This window comes from Lineus longissimus, chromosome 7 (assembly GCF_910592395.1).
Source record: "Lineus longissimus chromosome 7, tnLinLong1.2, whole genome shotgun sequence".
In the NCBI taxonomy this organism is placed as follows: Eukaryota; Metazoa; Nemertea; class Pilidiophora; order Heteronemertea; family Lineidae; genus Lineus; species Lineus longissimus.
Genome location: NC_088314.1, coordinates 1,560,721 through 1,574,993, shown reverse-complemented (window position 1 = coordinate 1,574,993; position 14,273 = coordinate 1,560,721). Strand labels below are relative to the sequence as shown.

At 39.5% G+C, this 14,273-nt stretch overlaps 3 protein-coding genes across 3 annotated transcripts; 1 reads left to right on the top strand and 2 right to left on the bottom strand.

Annotated features, from left to right (window-relative positions):
• Positions 1-28: 28 nt before the first annotated feature.
• LOC135490834 (ER degradation-enhancing alpha-mannosidase-like protein 1) lies at positions 29-4,912 on the bottom strand. Its single transcript, XM_064776378.1, has 11 exons — positions 4,408-4,912; positions 4,071-4,143; positions 3,698-3,801; positions 3,355-3,526; positions 2,967-3,150; positions 2,720-2,811; positions 2,351-2,554; positions 1,864-2,108; positions 1,499-1,595; positions 996-1,241; positions 29-788 (listed from the first exon to the last, which is right to left on the bottom strand). Exons 1-11 carry the CDS (start codon positions 4,695-4,697, stop codon positions 690-692), a joined length of 1,806 nt encoding a protein of 601 aa, XP_064632448.1. The 5' UTR covers positions 4,698-4,912; the 3' UTR covers positions 29-689.
• Positions 4,913-5,534: 622 nt separating this feature from the next.
• On the bottom strand, positions 5,535-9,229 carry LOC135491455 (solute carrier family 25 member 3-like). The gene is made up of 7 exons (XM_064777350.1): positions 9,121-9,229; positions 8,868-8,998; positions 8,053-8,357; positions 7,581-7,762; positions 7,109-7,281; positions 6,574-6,684; positions 5,535-6,274 (listed from the first exon to the last, which is right to left on the bottom strand). Exons 2-7 carry the CDS (start codon positions 8,986-8,988, stop codon positions 6,114-6,116), a joined length of 1,053 nt encoding a protein of 350 aa, XP_064633420.1. The 5' UTR covers positions 8,989-8,998; positions 9,121-9,229; the 3' UTR covers positions 5,535-6,113.
• A 181-nt stretch (positions 9,230-9,410) lies between these two features.
• Positions 9,411-14,123, top strand: LOC135490758 (pyruvate dehydrogenase E1 component subunit beta, mitochondrial-like). The gene is made up of 12 exons (XM_064776217.1): positions 9,411-9,537; positions 9,639-9,704; positions 9,863-9,970; positions 10,166-10,228; positions 10,357-10,392; positions 10,700-10,762; positions 11,032-11,076; positions 11,384-11,561; positions 11,763-11,873; positions 12,171-12,262; positions 12,630-12,771; positions 13,037-14,123. Exons 1-12 carry the CDS (start codon positions 9,502-9,504, stop codon positions 13,183-13,185), a joined length of 1,089 nt encoding a protein of 362 aa, XP_064632287.1. The 5' UTR covers positions 9,411-9,501; the 3' UTR covers positions 13,186-14,123.
• Positions 14,124-14,273: the final 150 nt, after the last annotated feature.

Here is a 14,273-nt window from a genome sequence, read left to right as displayed (position 1 = left end):
TTTTACTTTAACAAGACAAAGAAAAGAGTTAACAATATCATTAACCTTTATTTGGTCAACAGAAACAATGATAGTGATCTGTGATTCTCTCATGCTTCTACATGTAGTATAAAACATCCTTCACACAAAATAGAATGATTTATCCATGCACCTTTAATAGACTTTTGATGTATACAATGTTATGTACAGTCATGACAATACTCTTCCCTGTAGTACAGTCAATCTTGATGACAAGTTCATACAGAGTGCAATCATTAGTGAATAATCACAACAACAACATCAATAAGATAAATATTTGCATGTGATTCATTTCAAGTTACAAAGTTTGGAAGATTTTATGTACATATGTGTTATTATCACAGACAACGGCACAACCTTTATCTGAGCAAAGTAAAGTGGTCAGTTTGTGTATATTTGGTAAGTTGCATTCAAACTGTAGTCATGACAGTTCCAATAACCCCCAACCCCAGATCATCTGAACTTCAGTCCTCAGTCAAAGCGCGCCCTCTCCACCAGCACCGACTTCAACTCTATCGAGCACCACCAAGTTCACTATAACACTATGTCAAATCACTTTGATCTCAAACAATAAGAATGTTATCTAAACTGGCACTATGAATATTGCTCTCTTTCAATACGAAAGACTTTGGTATTGTTTGGAAGACGTTTGTATTGATCATTGGCCTTGGTCAGCTGTTCTCCACGTAACCTACAATGGCTGCCATCTGCTCCAGGTATTGGCTCTTCAAGGGCAGGAAAAACTCTTTGTCTTTCAGGAGTTTATCACACTGAAAGGGTATAGAAACGACATGTAGTGTTACATGTAGGCCTACATGTCCAGCCGGTACCGACACTCATGTAGTCAGTGGCTTTGTAGGGTTAGCAATTTGCGAGCAAGGGCTGGGCAGGGTAGTATTACACAGAAAGAACGAGTCGTTCAATCATGGTATAAAGCTTTTCACCATCATGCAATGAACTAAAGAGATAAAACATACTTTTCCTGTTCTATATTTTTCCTCCGGATCCCTGAACGGTAATGTATTTGGACATGTTCCTTTCTGATTGCTATAAGCATGTCGAATTCTACTAGAGCCTGCCTTGGACTTGCCACGCTTTTTCGTCGAATTGTACCGGTAAGATCCCGAATCGCGGAGCTGAGGATTCATGGGAAGGATATGGCCCTCTGTGGTGAATATATATTTCATTTCGTTCTTGTTGAGAAAATTGTCTTGATCAAATAACTGGAAATGAAAGAGAAAAGAGAAGAAATGTAAATGTGGGTCAGGTTAAGGTTTAGAGTAGAAAGCTGACTGGGAGGGTTAATGTTCTCTGGTGTCAACAACAGTAGAGCTTACTATCTGACTTCACCTAACCATGGTCTACCCTGAAACTTTCAAGTGCACAGGCAAAATTTTCCGTCAAAGAATCAATGTTGGCAAATGGTAGAATCTACATGACATTTAGATGAGATGCAGGTGCTTGTCCCTATTACACTCACCAAGTAGAGATATTTCACAGTTTCACTCAGAAAGAAGCTCTCCATTCTGTCTTCATGGTCTTTCTTCGCAACATCATGAATAGTTGCATAGCCACATCTGCATGAGAACAACAAGAGTACATGTATATCAATGCATAAATATGTGGAATTGGCAAGTCAATCAATTCAACAAACACTTCAGCGACTCAATACCTCAGAGGCAGGTTAATGAACCAGCAAGAAGGTGTATCTGGCTACAGATAGTCAAATGCTCTCTCTGAAATGGGTTGGATGGACCTTCGCTCCGGACTTCATGACTCCAAATGCAAAACTCCAACAATAAAGATTTACCAAGGCATGTGAAACCCATACATGTAGGAACTTACATTGCCCTAGCATGTTTCTCAAGACTAAACAAGATGTCCTTCCCCACATGTAAATAGAATGGATTCTTAGTGGCTTGGTACAAAAGATATGTTGATTCCACCAGCTCTGGCCTCAATGGATAAAATGAAACATCTGGTGCCTTTAAATGCCAATTGAATCTTTCTGGAAGTGCCCCGTATTTCTTCCATATTGTGTAGTAAAGTGCATGAGTACAGATAGCCTCTTCTACATCTCCATTTAAAACCTGCAATAAGAATACATTGGATCATCAATTATGGTCGGGAACTTTCAACCGATGGGTCATCAATGCTATTAGGTTACAAAGCGGTGAAGAGGCCACCAAGTGAGAAACATTAGTAGCTTGCGTGGAACCCCCCTCCTTGGCCGAAAGAGCCATGGGCATAATGGTCAGTATTATGACCTTGTCCTAGGCCCAGGTTGTGGAAAAAGAAGAGCATTAACAGAATTATAATGAACACAGCTTACCTGCACTGCTGGCCAAGCAGCCTGTAGCGCATCGATCCAGTTGTTGGCTGTTTCTCCATTCATCATGTGGACATTAACATAGATTGGAGGATGACCCATCCCCTGGTTACAATGAATCCGCCCACGACGAAGATGGTACTTGATGGATTCGTAAGATTCATTGAACTTTTTAAGGAATGATTCATCACCAAACATAATGTATGCCTGAAATTATAAGATTCTTTTATTCTTACACAAACTTAATATGATTAGGATTTGTACACCACTTCTTATTATGACTGTCATGGCTCTGGGTTTAACTGAGAGTACAGCAGAAGATCTTGCATTCTGACCCAAACCCACAACTTACAATGAAGAAACTCAGCTCACCTTCAGCATATATTCATAGAAGGAATCGAGCCCAGCTCCAAGCCCACTCATCTGTCCCACCCACTGTCCTGTCTGGATATTTATCACGTTACCTAAAATAGCAACAAAATTAGCATGAGAATTGACACAGGACAGTAAAGTACACTTTAAACTAACAGTTATTACAAAGGAAAAGTGGACAGAAATGTGATTAAGTCCTGTGACATTTACCCTCAACAGGTAATGGAGAAAATCAGCATCAACTCACCAACAAGTCCAGTTACATTTGACTTGAACTTCCAGACCGCCTCGAGTGCTCTCTTGGCCATTGAAGCATAGGTTGGGTCATTCAATAAGAAGCTTAGTAGACCAAACTCCAGCATAAGTGTCCCAGCACCAGCGGTACAAGTCTCGTTAAGGCAGTCCAATGGTACACCCCACTTTAAATTCACCTGAAAACAACATTAAAATCAAAATGAGTTCGTTCAGTACATCTCTGAAGACTAAGTGTTCAACTGATTTGTCCTTGAACAAAGTCAAACAAATTAATATGCACTTTGCCACAGGTAGCGAGCTGTCATTAGTCAAATTTCCATATGTGTTAGGATTAGCTGTCATTGTCTTCAGAGAGATTTCTACATGTCTGGCGATCTTACCCTAGGGAATGGAATTCCCGTGGCAGTATTTTCAAATGCTGGCATCAGCCTAACAGCAAGGTCATGAGCTAAACTCAGCAGTTCATTGTCGTAGTCCTCGGGCACCATGTCGCCAAATGGCTGCTGGGAATCTGTGATGATGAGGTGAGCCGAGAGTAAGGCACCAAGAACCCTGCAAAGATGACAAGGCAGGCCTAGAATTTACATGTAGAAACACTGGGATGGTCAAAGATGTCTTTGGAATTTCAGGCCAAATTCTTTCCTGGTTTTCGGCAGGGCCTTCCTGTCAGTGTCATCATCAGATTGTTTTACTCATTCACTCAATAAAACATTGTAGTCTTACCGTATTGTAGCCTCAAATACTTGAACTGTGTTTGACTTATCAAAGGAGACATGGTCTATCACAAGTTGGACAGCTCTCTTGAATTCAGTACCATTGCCCATTATCTGGAATTGGACAAGATTCAAAATCAACTACAATTTAAAATAGAAAAGAAAAAGAAGGGTCTCTTCAAGCACTTATCCTGAACACTAAGACTGTCAACTGTTTGTCATACTGAGTATGACAAACAGTTGACAGTATGATACTCATATGAGACATATTTTGCTTAGAGAAAATACAATTTCGGAGAATATTTTCAACATCAGTGTTTTGCTTGAAGACAGTCACTCACAGCCTGGACTTGGAGAGGAAATAGACTTTATACTTCACATACTGCTAATGTGTCCAGTGAATCAATGAGAGTGAGTGCATAGTCACCAAGGACATCATTGATGTTGATGTTGGATCTGTAGGAGATAAAGAATATAGATCAACTGCAACATTGTACAACAATATACCATACCAACTGATGAACACCAATATTCAGACATTTTGGCTGCAATCAGATTGTACAGGCACTACTGAGGGGTTAATTTCATATTCATTCGGGACACAAATTACGAGGGACAAATATCTCAGTTATTGATGACCAACTGATTCTCATTGCAAGACAGCATGCAGAGCAGCGCAGCAGGGTTGGATTTATCTTCAGTTCTTTTAAAGTAACTTACGGATTAGCATGATCTGGGCCCCTGCCAGAGCAGTAAATTGGGTTCAATTCGTCCTGAGGAAAGGCATGTTTCATGTAGTTGTCATAACCAAAGTGAAACATATTGCGGGCAAGATCCTTCATTTTGAGCCTTTCTTTCTCTGGAAATGACCCATATTTCTTATCATATAGTCCCCAGCCCCTCTTGAATAAGAACACATTCCCGTCACATAACGTTGACAATGATAACAAGCCAATGCACAAGTAGATTTTAGGGTTTGAAACGGGGCAAACTTCAGACTTTCTCCTCATTTTGCATGATTTTGTGAGATTTGTTGACCTAACAACACCGACACCGGATATCACAACACTACAAATGTAGTTTCAAATAAAACCAGTTTGTTGACAACTTGCGTTGTTATAGATAATTATTTAGTCATATTTACAGTTATGATCATGTTTGTTTGTTCATAACTGCATTAGATTGTTTTAGATAACAAATACATATCATTTCACTAGATGTGTTCATGCGAGCCACAAGGTTACCAGGCAATCTCCCGGTCTTCGGTCCGTAATGTCGAATTTTACATAGACCCGTTGAAATTCTCACATAGAGTCAGAGTCAGTAGGGTGAGTGAGACTTAGCGTCAATAATCACCATTAACGTCGCTTGGAGAATGATAGATCCCTGCAGTGTATAGTTAGTACAACAGGTGGCACCACAGACGTTTGACCTCTCGGCCATGTGTGTGTCACCCATCTTTTGCAGACAGATTTGTTCGAGAGCTCTACTGGGCGAAACATTCCATCTTTGAGACAGATCAGTGCTAGCGCTGGGCGATAGTGTATTGGGGCCAGTGGGGGAATATATAACTAATCTTGATGACAGATTACTGCCAGCTCTGGTATTTTATTACCCATCTTGAAGACAGATTATAGTGCTTGCCAATGACAGGTGGCATCTGCAGCGTGACTAGACTCTTTTAAGAACTTTTAACAGTCTCCTCCATTCATTTGAAGAAAAATCTAGAGTACATTTCGTCCAAAAAGATGTCACAACACTGCAGCAACTCACAATAACCACAAACGGGACATCGACGAAGTTTGCCCTGGGAGGCCACATTGAAATACCAACGAAAACAATTCTTTTCACTGTACAATTCTGATTTATTCATTTTTCAAGTTTGATCACTCACTATGTTACAGGAAAATATGTTAACCATGTTCTTCATTTTATCGGTTTCATTCATGTACAATCAAAACCTAGAAAACCATCTGCATTGTTCTCATTATGAAATGATTTCAATAATAAATAGCCTAAATACAGTGCGCAAGGAAGCAAGTTACAGAATATTTGCCCGATTTTAATATTGTTATTAACAAGGCAACTATCAAAGCATCAAAGTGCACTGCAAACAAAAGTTATTACAGAAATGTTTTAGATGTCGGAGGGATCTGAGCGTGTTACTTTCAAAGAGCAAAGTCCATTTCTGTTGTATTCATAAATGAGGAAATGAATAATGTTCGAGAATAAGCCAAATGAAAATGTTCCAAACAGAATTATCACATGTCACAAGTGGAAAATTACATCCTTCTCTTTTGAATACCAAGCACTAGTCCTTACGTGAACTATGATAGCACTAGTCCTCGCCAAAACGATGATAGCATTAGTCCTTGCCAGAACAACAATTGGTTAGTCAAATAGAAATCTCCTAAGTTCTGTCATAGTTATTGCTGAGCAGCCAGCTTTTTCTTCAGGCTCTCTGGCATCTCTGGTGGTGGTGGGCGTGGAAGTCTGAACACGACCTTGACCGAGTCATAGATGAACCACTGTAGGGCTGTCAGTGTACCAATCATGATGATACGTGGAACGAGACCCTTCCACATACCTGGAACAGAGAGACTATCAGTAATGACCACCATATACAATGTACTTGTGTATGATTATGAAAGAATAAGGAATAGGTCTACTTGCCATACATGTGTACACTAAGGGAGTGTGTGCAGAAGCCCTAACATTCTTTATGAGTATGAAAGCTGTTTTACAAGAAGGCTGGACTATTCTACTCGTCTCTAACCATCAATTCCAAATGTTTTGCAATGAACTGTACTTCTTCATTCTACCACATCAGTAACAAGCATATCAGAAATTCTTTCTTCTATCTATCAAATAAGAAATTTTACATACCCATGAAACCTAATTTCTTGGCGACTTCCATGAAGTTGCTTCCTTTTGCCTGGTTCAATTTTGATACGATTGTGTCAGCAGGATGCGAGACAATGGCACAAAATACACCAGCTGAAAGAGAAAGAAGGCATTGCTACATTGCGTCTCTACTGAACAGATGATTAATGGAACAGAATACTTAATACTTAGACACATGAACAATTAAATGCTAAAAAGTATCGTACAACAGGTGGCATTTGTCAGCTCTATTTTGTGAGCGACCATGAAATGTACAGAGATGATTACATTGGCGGACGGAGTTCTGTGGGATCGCTGAAATGGTCTCTTTGCACAAAACCTATTTATTAGATATTTCTTCAAGTAATAAGCTTTTGCCAGAACTGGTCACATACCCTTTCTGGTCGAGAACTGTAGCAAGATACGAGTCCTCAAGTCCATGTACATGTGGTGTTGATCAAGTCATGCAGATTATGTCTGCAGTACCACATGTATGTAAATTGAAACTCGATTGCTTTTATTCATTCAATTAACATACCAATGTAACCGGCTGCAAATGTGACAACTAACTGCTCTCCCTTTGAACAATCACTCCTTGGCTTTGGTACCACATATTTGTACAGCGCTTCTACAGTCCTCTCAAAGCAGGCAAACTTCATCATTGTGTAGGGAATCTGTCGAGCCCACAGTGGAACAAGACCCTTGTAGAAACTGAAAGACAACGGAACCATACATGTAATGTATATGATGTACTTTTTTTCACTTTCAGACAATCATCTCACGAGTGATTTTCAATACAATAGAGTTTGGAAATCTGTTAGGCAAGGCACAGTGACGAAAGTGCCCAATACTGAAAACTGCAACTCAACAATTTGGAAAATTGACTAATTATATCTCAATCCCATAAAACACTAATAAGACATACATGTAGCAAATGACCAGTGGGAAAAGATTTGAACAGTCAATTCACAACAACCAGTGATGTAACAACATTTACACTTTATCCTTACCCATTGAATCCCTCATTTTTGAGAATTTTAGGGAAACCTTCACGCAGCGTATTTGCAAACCCAGGCATTGTCTGCACTCTTACTTTTACAGCCTCCATCGGACAAAGAGCAATATCGGCGAAAAATTCTGCAGATGCACTGGCTGCTAAATACAGCGATGTTCGGTAGGAGTAAGACATTTCCTGAAACAAGAAATTTCTATGATTTCAAGCTAAAATGTTGGTGAGAATGAGTATCATTTCCAGACAATGAAAGGATTATTTAACTTGGACCAGGTCTGATTCGTTTGGTTTCTTCAGGTAAATCATAAGCTGAAATACATTGTATCATGACAGTTGTTAGGCACATCAATGAGAATTTTTACTTCAGCACACAACAATGTCCATAAAATATTTCGACGAAATTAGACTGCCATAAAGATCATGTAGTTTCTATTTCCAATTATCAGCGATTTTATTTTTTTGATAATTACCTCCCCTATCATACCACTGTAGACATTCTTGAATACTTCATAGAATCCAAATTTACCAAGACCCTGCATGGAGTAACCAACGAAGGTTGGCGCCCATCCCTTGGCAAGGGCACGAAAACCCTCCTCAGCGACTGTGATTTTGAATCCACGGAAAATACTTTTGTATTTTTCGGGGTCGACCTGTATTCTGCATTTGACAAGATCCAGGGGTACGACAGCTGTGTGTGTTATACCACAACTTAGAATACCACCAAATCCACAGAGGGCATAGTATTTAGCGGAACCAAATTCGCAGCTGGTGTCCTCTGAAAAAAAAGGGAATATATAGTGACTAAGTGAAGCTACGGCCCAGGACATTGATTACCAGCCATGTTTTTTAAGGTGAAACTGTAACTCTAAGATCCATGCACTTGATTGGGACCAACGTTTACGAAAACGTCGCGTCTCGTCACGTTACAGTAATGTAAAATGCATGGTGACGTGACGACGGCCAACACTACGTCATGTAAACGTTGTTCCCAATCAAGTGCATGAATCTATAGTGACTGTGAAACACCAGAACTCATTTCAATATTTCATTACCGGAATGACTATCACAGACTGTCAGTTGGGCCCAGTGTCACTTGGCCCAATGAATAAATGTGTGACCTCTCAATGGAGATACAATGACCTTCATATTTTCCAATTTTTAGCCTTTTTACTCTGGGAGCATTTTGATTTAATGAAGCCCCAGCAGTGAAGTGTTTAATCAGGCCGCGTATTCAATGAGAGATTTTTAACTGGGCAATGAAAATGTGAGCGGACAAATAAATCACCTGTAGAGGCAGCTTTGATCACTCGGTTTTCGTTGATTTGAGCACCTTCACATTCTGCCGACTGATGAAAAGGGCTGGCGAATGGGCTTTCTTTACCCGTTGGAAAAAGGCTCCGAAACATGATGGATCTTCTGAAAAAGAGAGTCGTTATTCAATAAACCAATTGTTTACGAAAGGACACAACATTTTTGGGGTATTATTGTATTTCAAGGGTGAAAACTGATAATTTAGAGACGTCTCCCCAACAACTTACTGGCTTTTGCGTGCGGTGCCGGTGTAAAAGGCATAGGTCACGTGCAGAAAATTCCATTGGTCAAAATCGCAACAACGTCATCGGTTGCTAACTCCACACTGAATATCTGAGTCGGTATCATTGGAAAATATAAAATACCTAATATTTTCCCAAATATAAAAGGCCGGTATTTCGATGAAGTGAACGGAAAGATCGCCACACCCAAGCTTTAAATTACATTTGATGGCTTTTTCTAACCAAACTCAACCCACTTCAACATTTTCTAATTCTTACGCAAATCAACCCATCTGTTCATTTGTAAATGTACTACGACCCCTACGAATATACGACGCGTGACAAGTTATAATTTTTCTGCTAGCTTGAGACCAACGTTGCTTCAAAATGGCTGCCCTCGCCAGTTTCCGAACTTTTTGCAGGGTAAAAGTTTGACCTTTCTCTATCATTGCAACCTTTAAAATCCAGTTTTTCTTGCAACAGATGAAGCTAGGTTACTTAACTATACTATGGTTTTATTTCAGAGTCTATCCAAGAATGGAAGTGCCACTGCGAACTCGTTTTGCACGTCAAGAGTTGCGGCTACACAGGTGAGCTTCAGCTTGCCACTGACAACTGACACAATATTTTCGGGATGCTGGTAATTGGTTGGTATGCCCTAGCCTACCGACCGTCATGACCGTTCGCCTGTGTAACGGGTGCTGACATAAACCTAGGTGATCTCATTCATTTCCATCCATCTTTTTAGATGACAGTTCGTGATGCCCTGAACATGGCCATGGAGGAGGAACTTGTCAGAGATGAACGTGTATTCCTACTTGGAGAAGAAGTGGCTCAGTATGATGGAGCGTACAAGGTAAAACATTTGCCTCAGAACGGACCTTGCCTTGCAAGGATCTGTGGGTTTCAATTCAAGTATTGAAAATGTGCAAATTGTGACAAGGACTTACAATGAAGGATTGCTCTCCTCTGACATTTGGTTTGAATCCTTACAAACTGAGCAGTGTATGTTGACAAAGATTTGTATTGAATCTCTTTTCTATTATCTCAGGTTAGCAGAGGCCTTTGGAAGAAATATGGGGACAAACGAATTATTGACACACCAATCACTGAGGTAAGGGAAATGTCAGTTATATTTTAAAGTTGTGCTGAAAACCCCAACAAAACCCTACCAAGTAGAAACAGCAATGATAATTATATTTTGATATTCTCGTTAATAACCATGTTCTCTTCCATTTTCAGATGGGATTTGCAGGAATCGCAGTTGGTGCTGCCATGGTATGTGTCATGATAATCTGTGTCAGTGGTAGGACATAATTATGTAATACATCAATGATATATGCTCACAAACAGATAGTTGTTAATGTTTGTTGTGTATCTTATGCAGAATTTTCTTGAGTTGATTCAATTTTGACACATGCTGATGGACAGATGTTGGGCCTTAGGTTATCACAATAGGCATAGTTGACAAGCCAATTGGTGAGAGATGAGTTTCATGGGATAAATATTGGATGTGCAGAATGTATTGTCAAAAGTATTGCCTGGATTCAGTTGAATGGCTCATATTTACTCTCCTCTCTTTCAGGCTGGTCTTCGTCCAATTTGTGAATTCATGACATTTAACTTCTCCATGCAAGCAATTGATCAAGTAAGTTCCACTTGTACAGAAAGACTCGTGGTTGTTCCTATGTGTATCTCTAGCTCTGGCAGTGGCGGCCACAACCTGGACCACACTAAGACATGACGTGCCGTACCTTGATAGCAACACTGATGCAAATTAATCTGTTGTCAATGGCACATTACATCATGAAATCTTTGTTGCACAACGCAGGAAACAATCAGATTTTCTTTTTTACATCGGATGTGTCTGGATTTCCCTGACATTGCTCCAACTAACACAGGCGGTTTCTATTTCAGATAATAAACTCGGCAGCAAAATCCCATTACATGTCAGCTGGACAAGTAAGTTTACAATCAATTGATGACTTTTTGATGAATATTGTGCTGTTGTCAAACTATAGAGATGTGTGGATTTATTAGATTGACTTGATGTGAAACAATTCAATGCAACACAAATCTGGTTGGCTTCTGCCTGTATTCCGATGATTGAAGCATGTTATCTGGAACAGAGGAACCTGACTTCTGGTCAGTTCCTCCATTGATGATGACACCTCAGTGCAGAATTAAGATCTTGGATTGGAAGAAAATGTCGCGTACATTTTCCAAAAACTGATTGTTGCTAAATTTGTTTACATTTTTGTCCTTTCAGGTCACAGTACCAGTAGTTTTCCGAGGACCAAATGGTGCTGCTTCCGGAGTGGCCGCCCAACACTCGCAGTGTTTTGCTGCTTGGTATAGTCACTGTCCTGGTGTAAAGGTGGTGTCACCTTATGACTCAGAAGATTGTAAAGGCCTCCTTAAATCAGCTATCAGAGATGATAATCCAGGTAGGAGCGGCAGCAGATTGCATCATCATCTTGCAATAAATATAATTTTGGGTCGGCTGAGCTAAACCGAGCACAACTATGTGTAAGGGTGTGAATGTGCATGTAGCACACATGATCCAGATCGGTCTCGAGACACTGCTAGCACAGTCAGTGCCATCTCTTCATCTCATCAATAAAAAGCAACTAATTTTCTTCTTCCAGTTGTCCTCTTAGAAAATGAACTCCTGTATGGCACTCAATTCCCAATGTCTGAGGAAGCATTATCATCTGATTTTCTGATTCCTTTCGGCAAAGCGAAAATAATGCAAGAAGGTAAGTGGAAATCTGCTTTTGTGGTCATGGAAAACAGCCAAGCCCTTTACATGTACATTTGGGTGATTTTCAAAAGTTGTCATCCCCCAAATCTTGAGGTGCCAACTAAAGGGTTTTATATTTGTTCTGAGGTGTACCCGAGCAGTCTTGATTACACAACCAAGAAATAGCACGACAAGGCCATCAAAAAGATTGTTAATCACTTTTCTCAAAGGGCTCAAAATTATCATTTACCATCAAATTAAACCTAGCAGTCCTTGGCTGCAACATCTAAGGTGGAATATTGTTATATTTCAGGCACTGATGTAACTTTAGTAGCCCATTCGAAACCAGTGAGTTTATGTCTAGATGTTGCTGAGGAACTGAAGAAGATAGGCATATCAGCTGAGGTATGCTGCTTGAAATAATTATCAGAGTGCAATTACTTCAAATTCAAGGACTTGGTTCGAACCCAGATCTTGTCACTGCATTGTCTGTCCTGTTGTGTTCAATGAATTTGCTTTTCCTAGATACATGTACTCACTTCAGGGTCCTGAAACAATGTCTAAGAAAGATGTTTGGAAAGCACATGTGCATTACGAATTACTGAATATGGATAAAAGATGGCATAAAGTGATGAATGTAACTCTGATGAAGGCTGTTCAGATGCACAGATAGTATGGGGCAAAAATAGGTCCAACAGTTTCAACATGCCTTTTTGATTTTAGAATACAATGTGAATCTAATTCACCTACTTTTCTCATGCCTTTCTTCAAGGTTATTAATCTTCGCAGTATTCGACCATTAGATGAAGAGACTATCATAAACTCTGTGATGAAAACCAACCACCTGGTCACTGTTGAAGGAGGCTGGCCACAGCATGGTGTTGGCTCGGAAATATGTGCTCGCATTATGGAAAGTATGTAAAGTTTGTCTTCATTTTGTTGTTTTCTTCCTTGCAGGCATTTGTTTTTTGTTACTGTCATTCCTAAATTTCATTGTCTTCAGCATTTGCACTCCATTACCATACAGTAATTGTTCCAGTAGGCCGAGTGTTATGACTGTGCATCATGAAATAAACAGAGACTTTTGAACTGAGTACTTTACTGGTTAGCGGCAGCAGTCTTTGGGAGTCTCTGTGCTTTCTATCCACGACTTAATCTGTTTTCATCCTCAATTTTCAGGTGCAGCATTTAATTATCTTGATGCACCAGTAATCCGAGTAACAGGAGCCGACATACCCATGTCATACGCAAAACAGATGGAGGAGAATTCCTTACCACAAATTCATAACGTTATTTCAGCCGTTAAAAAAGTGCTAAATGTTCAATAGAAACTATCATCATATAGCGAAATATTTATTCAGTGAAGAACTTTTGAGAGAAGCTACGTGTATGAACACCAATTTAATACACCCTGAGTGTAATGTATTGTTTTCTATGTATTTTACCATGTGCCTCATTTTCCAGCTTGGGTTAGTACAAAATATGGAAGTGGTCCAAAAGCAGTTAAAATGACATTTTAGTGTTAAGTTTGAGGTGTTTTAGGACAGTTGTGGGGATTGGTTGTCTTAAAAAACTTCACCATATTGAGATAACCTGTATCGCCGATGTGCTATGATTCCTCAAACCAAATGACCCGGCTTCTATTGCGTGCATGGTGTCATACCAGATGTTGCATGCTGGATCAAAAATAGCATGGATCAGATTCGTCTCCTCGTGGAGCAGACTGTTCTGACATGAAGATGAAAAGCTCTTCCTTCATGATCGCAAATGATGTTAAAAAGCTGTGTTTATTTTGATACTAATAGATTGCTGTATTTGAGCTGGCAGTCTAGATCTCCTTAGGAGCATAATGCTGCTTCAGAAGGATTGTAGATATGTTTGTTTAGTGTTGTAGACTAGAAAAAAAACAAACGTGATTGATGGAATACTTTTCAACAACAAACTTATGTGGGTATTAATTCCTATGGGAATATCAGTGGATTACAAAATCCACCATAAAAATTTGAATCAAGATTCAAAAGTGTATAGTTAACTCATCACAATGAAAATTTTGTAACTCTGTGATTTGGAAATGCAGTGCATAAATGAGTAGTCCTCATTTGATACGACTCTGAAGGTTTTTGTAAAGAATGGCTTTAGTGCTTATATACATGTTATGTTGCTATCCCTATCCAAAACGATTGTGTATAATTTAATGTAAATGTGTTGCATGTAGTTAGTTATCGAGTGATGGTGATATGTTATTCTAAGAACAAATGAAATGGTCTTCAAACTTGTTTGATACTGATTCTTGTCAGTCGTGAAAACTGACTTTTACCATCAACCAGGAAAAAACACATGTTGATTTCTCCCGGACAAAATCACAGCCTGGTGAAGTTGTGGACAGTACCACATCCCTGACTTTTTGGTCCCTTAT

What these genes read in the sequence shown, in the direction of transcription:
- LOC135490834 (XM_064776378.1), bottom strand. Translation starts at nt 4,697, where the DNA reads ATGAGGAGAAAGTCTGAAGTTTGCCCCGTTTCAAACCCTAAAATCTAC. An exon ending in ATTCACTGGACACATTAGCA is followed by an intron (nt 3,802 to 4,070) that starts GTATGTGAAGTA and finishes GTCCAATTCCAG; the next exon opens with ATAATGGGCAATGGTACTGA. An exon ending in TCTATGAATATATGCTGAAG is followed by an intron (nt 2,555 to 2,719) that starts GTGAGCTGAGTT and finishes TTATAATTTCAG; the next exon opens with GCATACATTATGTTTGGTGA.
- LOC135491455 (XM_064777350.1), bottom strand. Translation starts at nt 8,988, where the DNA reads ATGTTTCGGAGCCTTTTTCCAACGGGTAAAGAAAGCCCATTCGCCAGC. An exon ending in GATCAAAGCTGCCTCTACAG is followed by an intron (nt 8,358 to 8,867) that starts GTGATTTATTTG and finishes CTTTTTTTTCAG; the next exon opens with AGGACACCAGCTGCGAATTT. An exon ending in ATTTGCAGCCGGTTACATTG is followed by an intron (nt 6,685 to 7,108) that starts GTATGTTAATTG and finishes TTTCTCTTTCAG; the next exon opens with CTGGTGTATTTTGTGCCATT.
- LOC135490758 (XM_064776217.1), top strand. Translation starts at nt 9,502, where the DNA reads ATGGCTGCCCTCGCCAGTTTCCGAACTTTTTGCAGG. An exon ending in GTTTCCGAACTTTTTGCAGG is followed by an intron (nt 9,538 to 9,638) that starts GTAAAAGTTTGA and finishes GTTTTATTTCAG; the next exon opens with AGTCTATCCAAGAATGGAAG. An exon ending in AGCGAAAATAATGCAAGAAG is followed by an intron (nt 11,874 to 12,170) that starts GTAAGTGGAAAT and finishes GTTATATTTCAG; the next exon opens with GCACTGATGTAACTTTAGTA.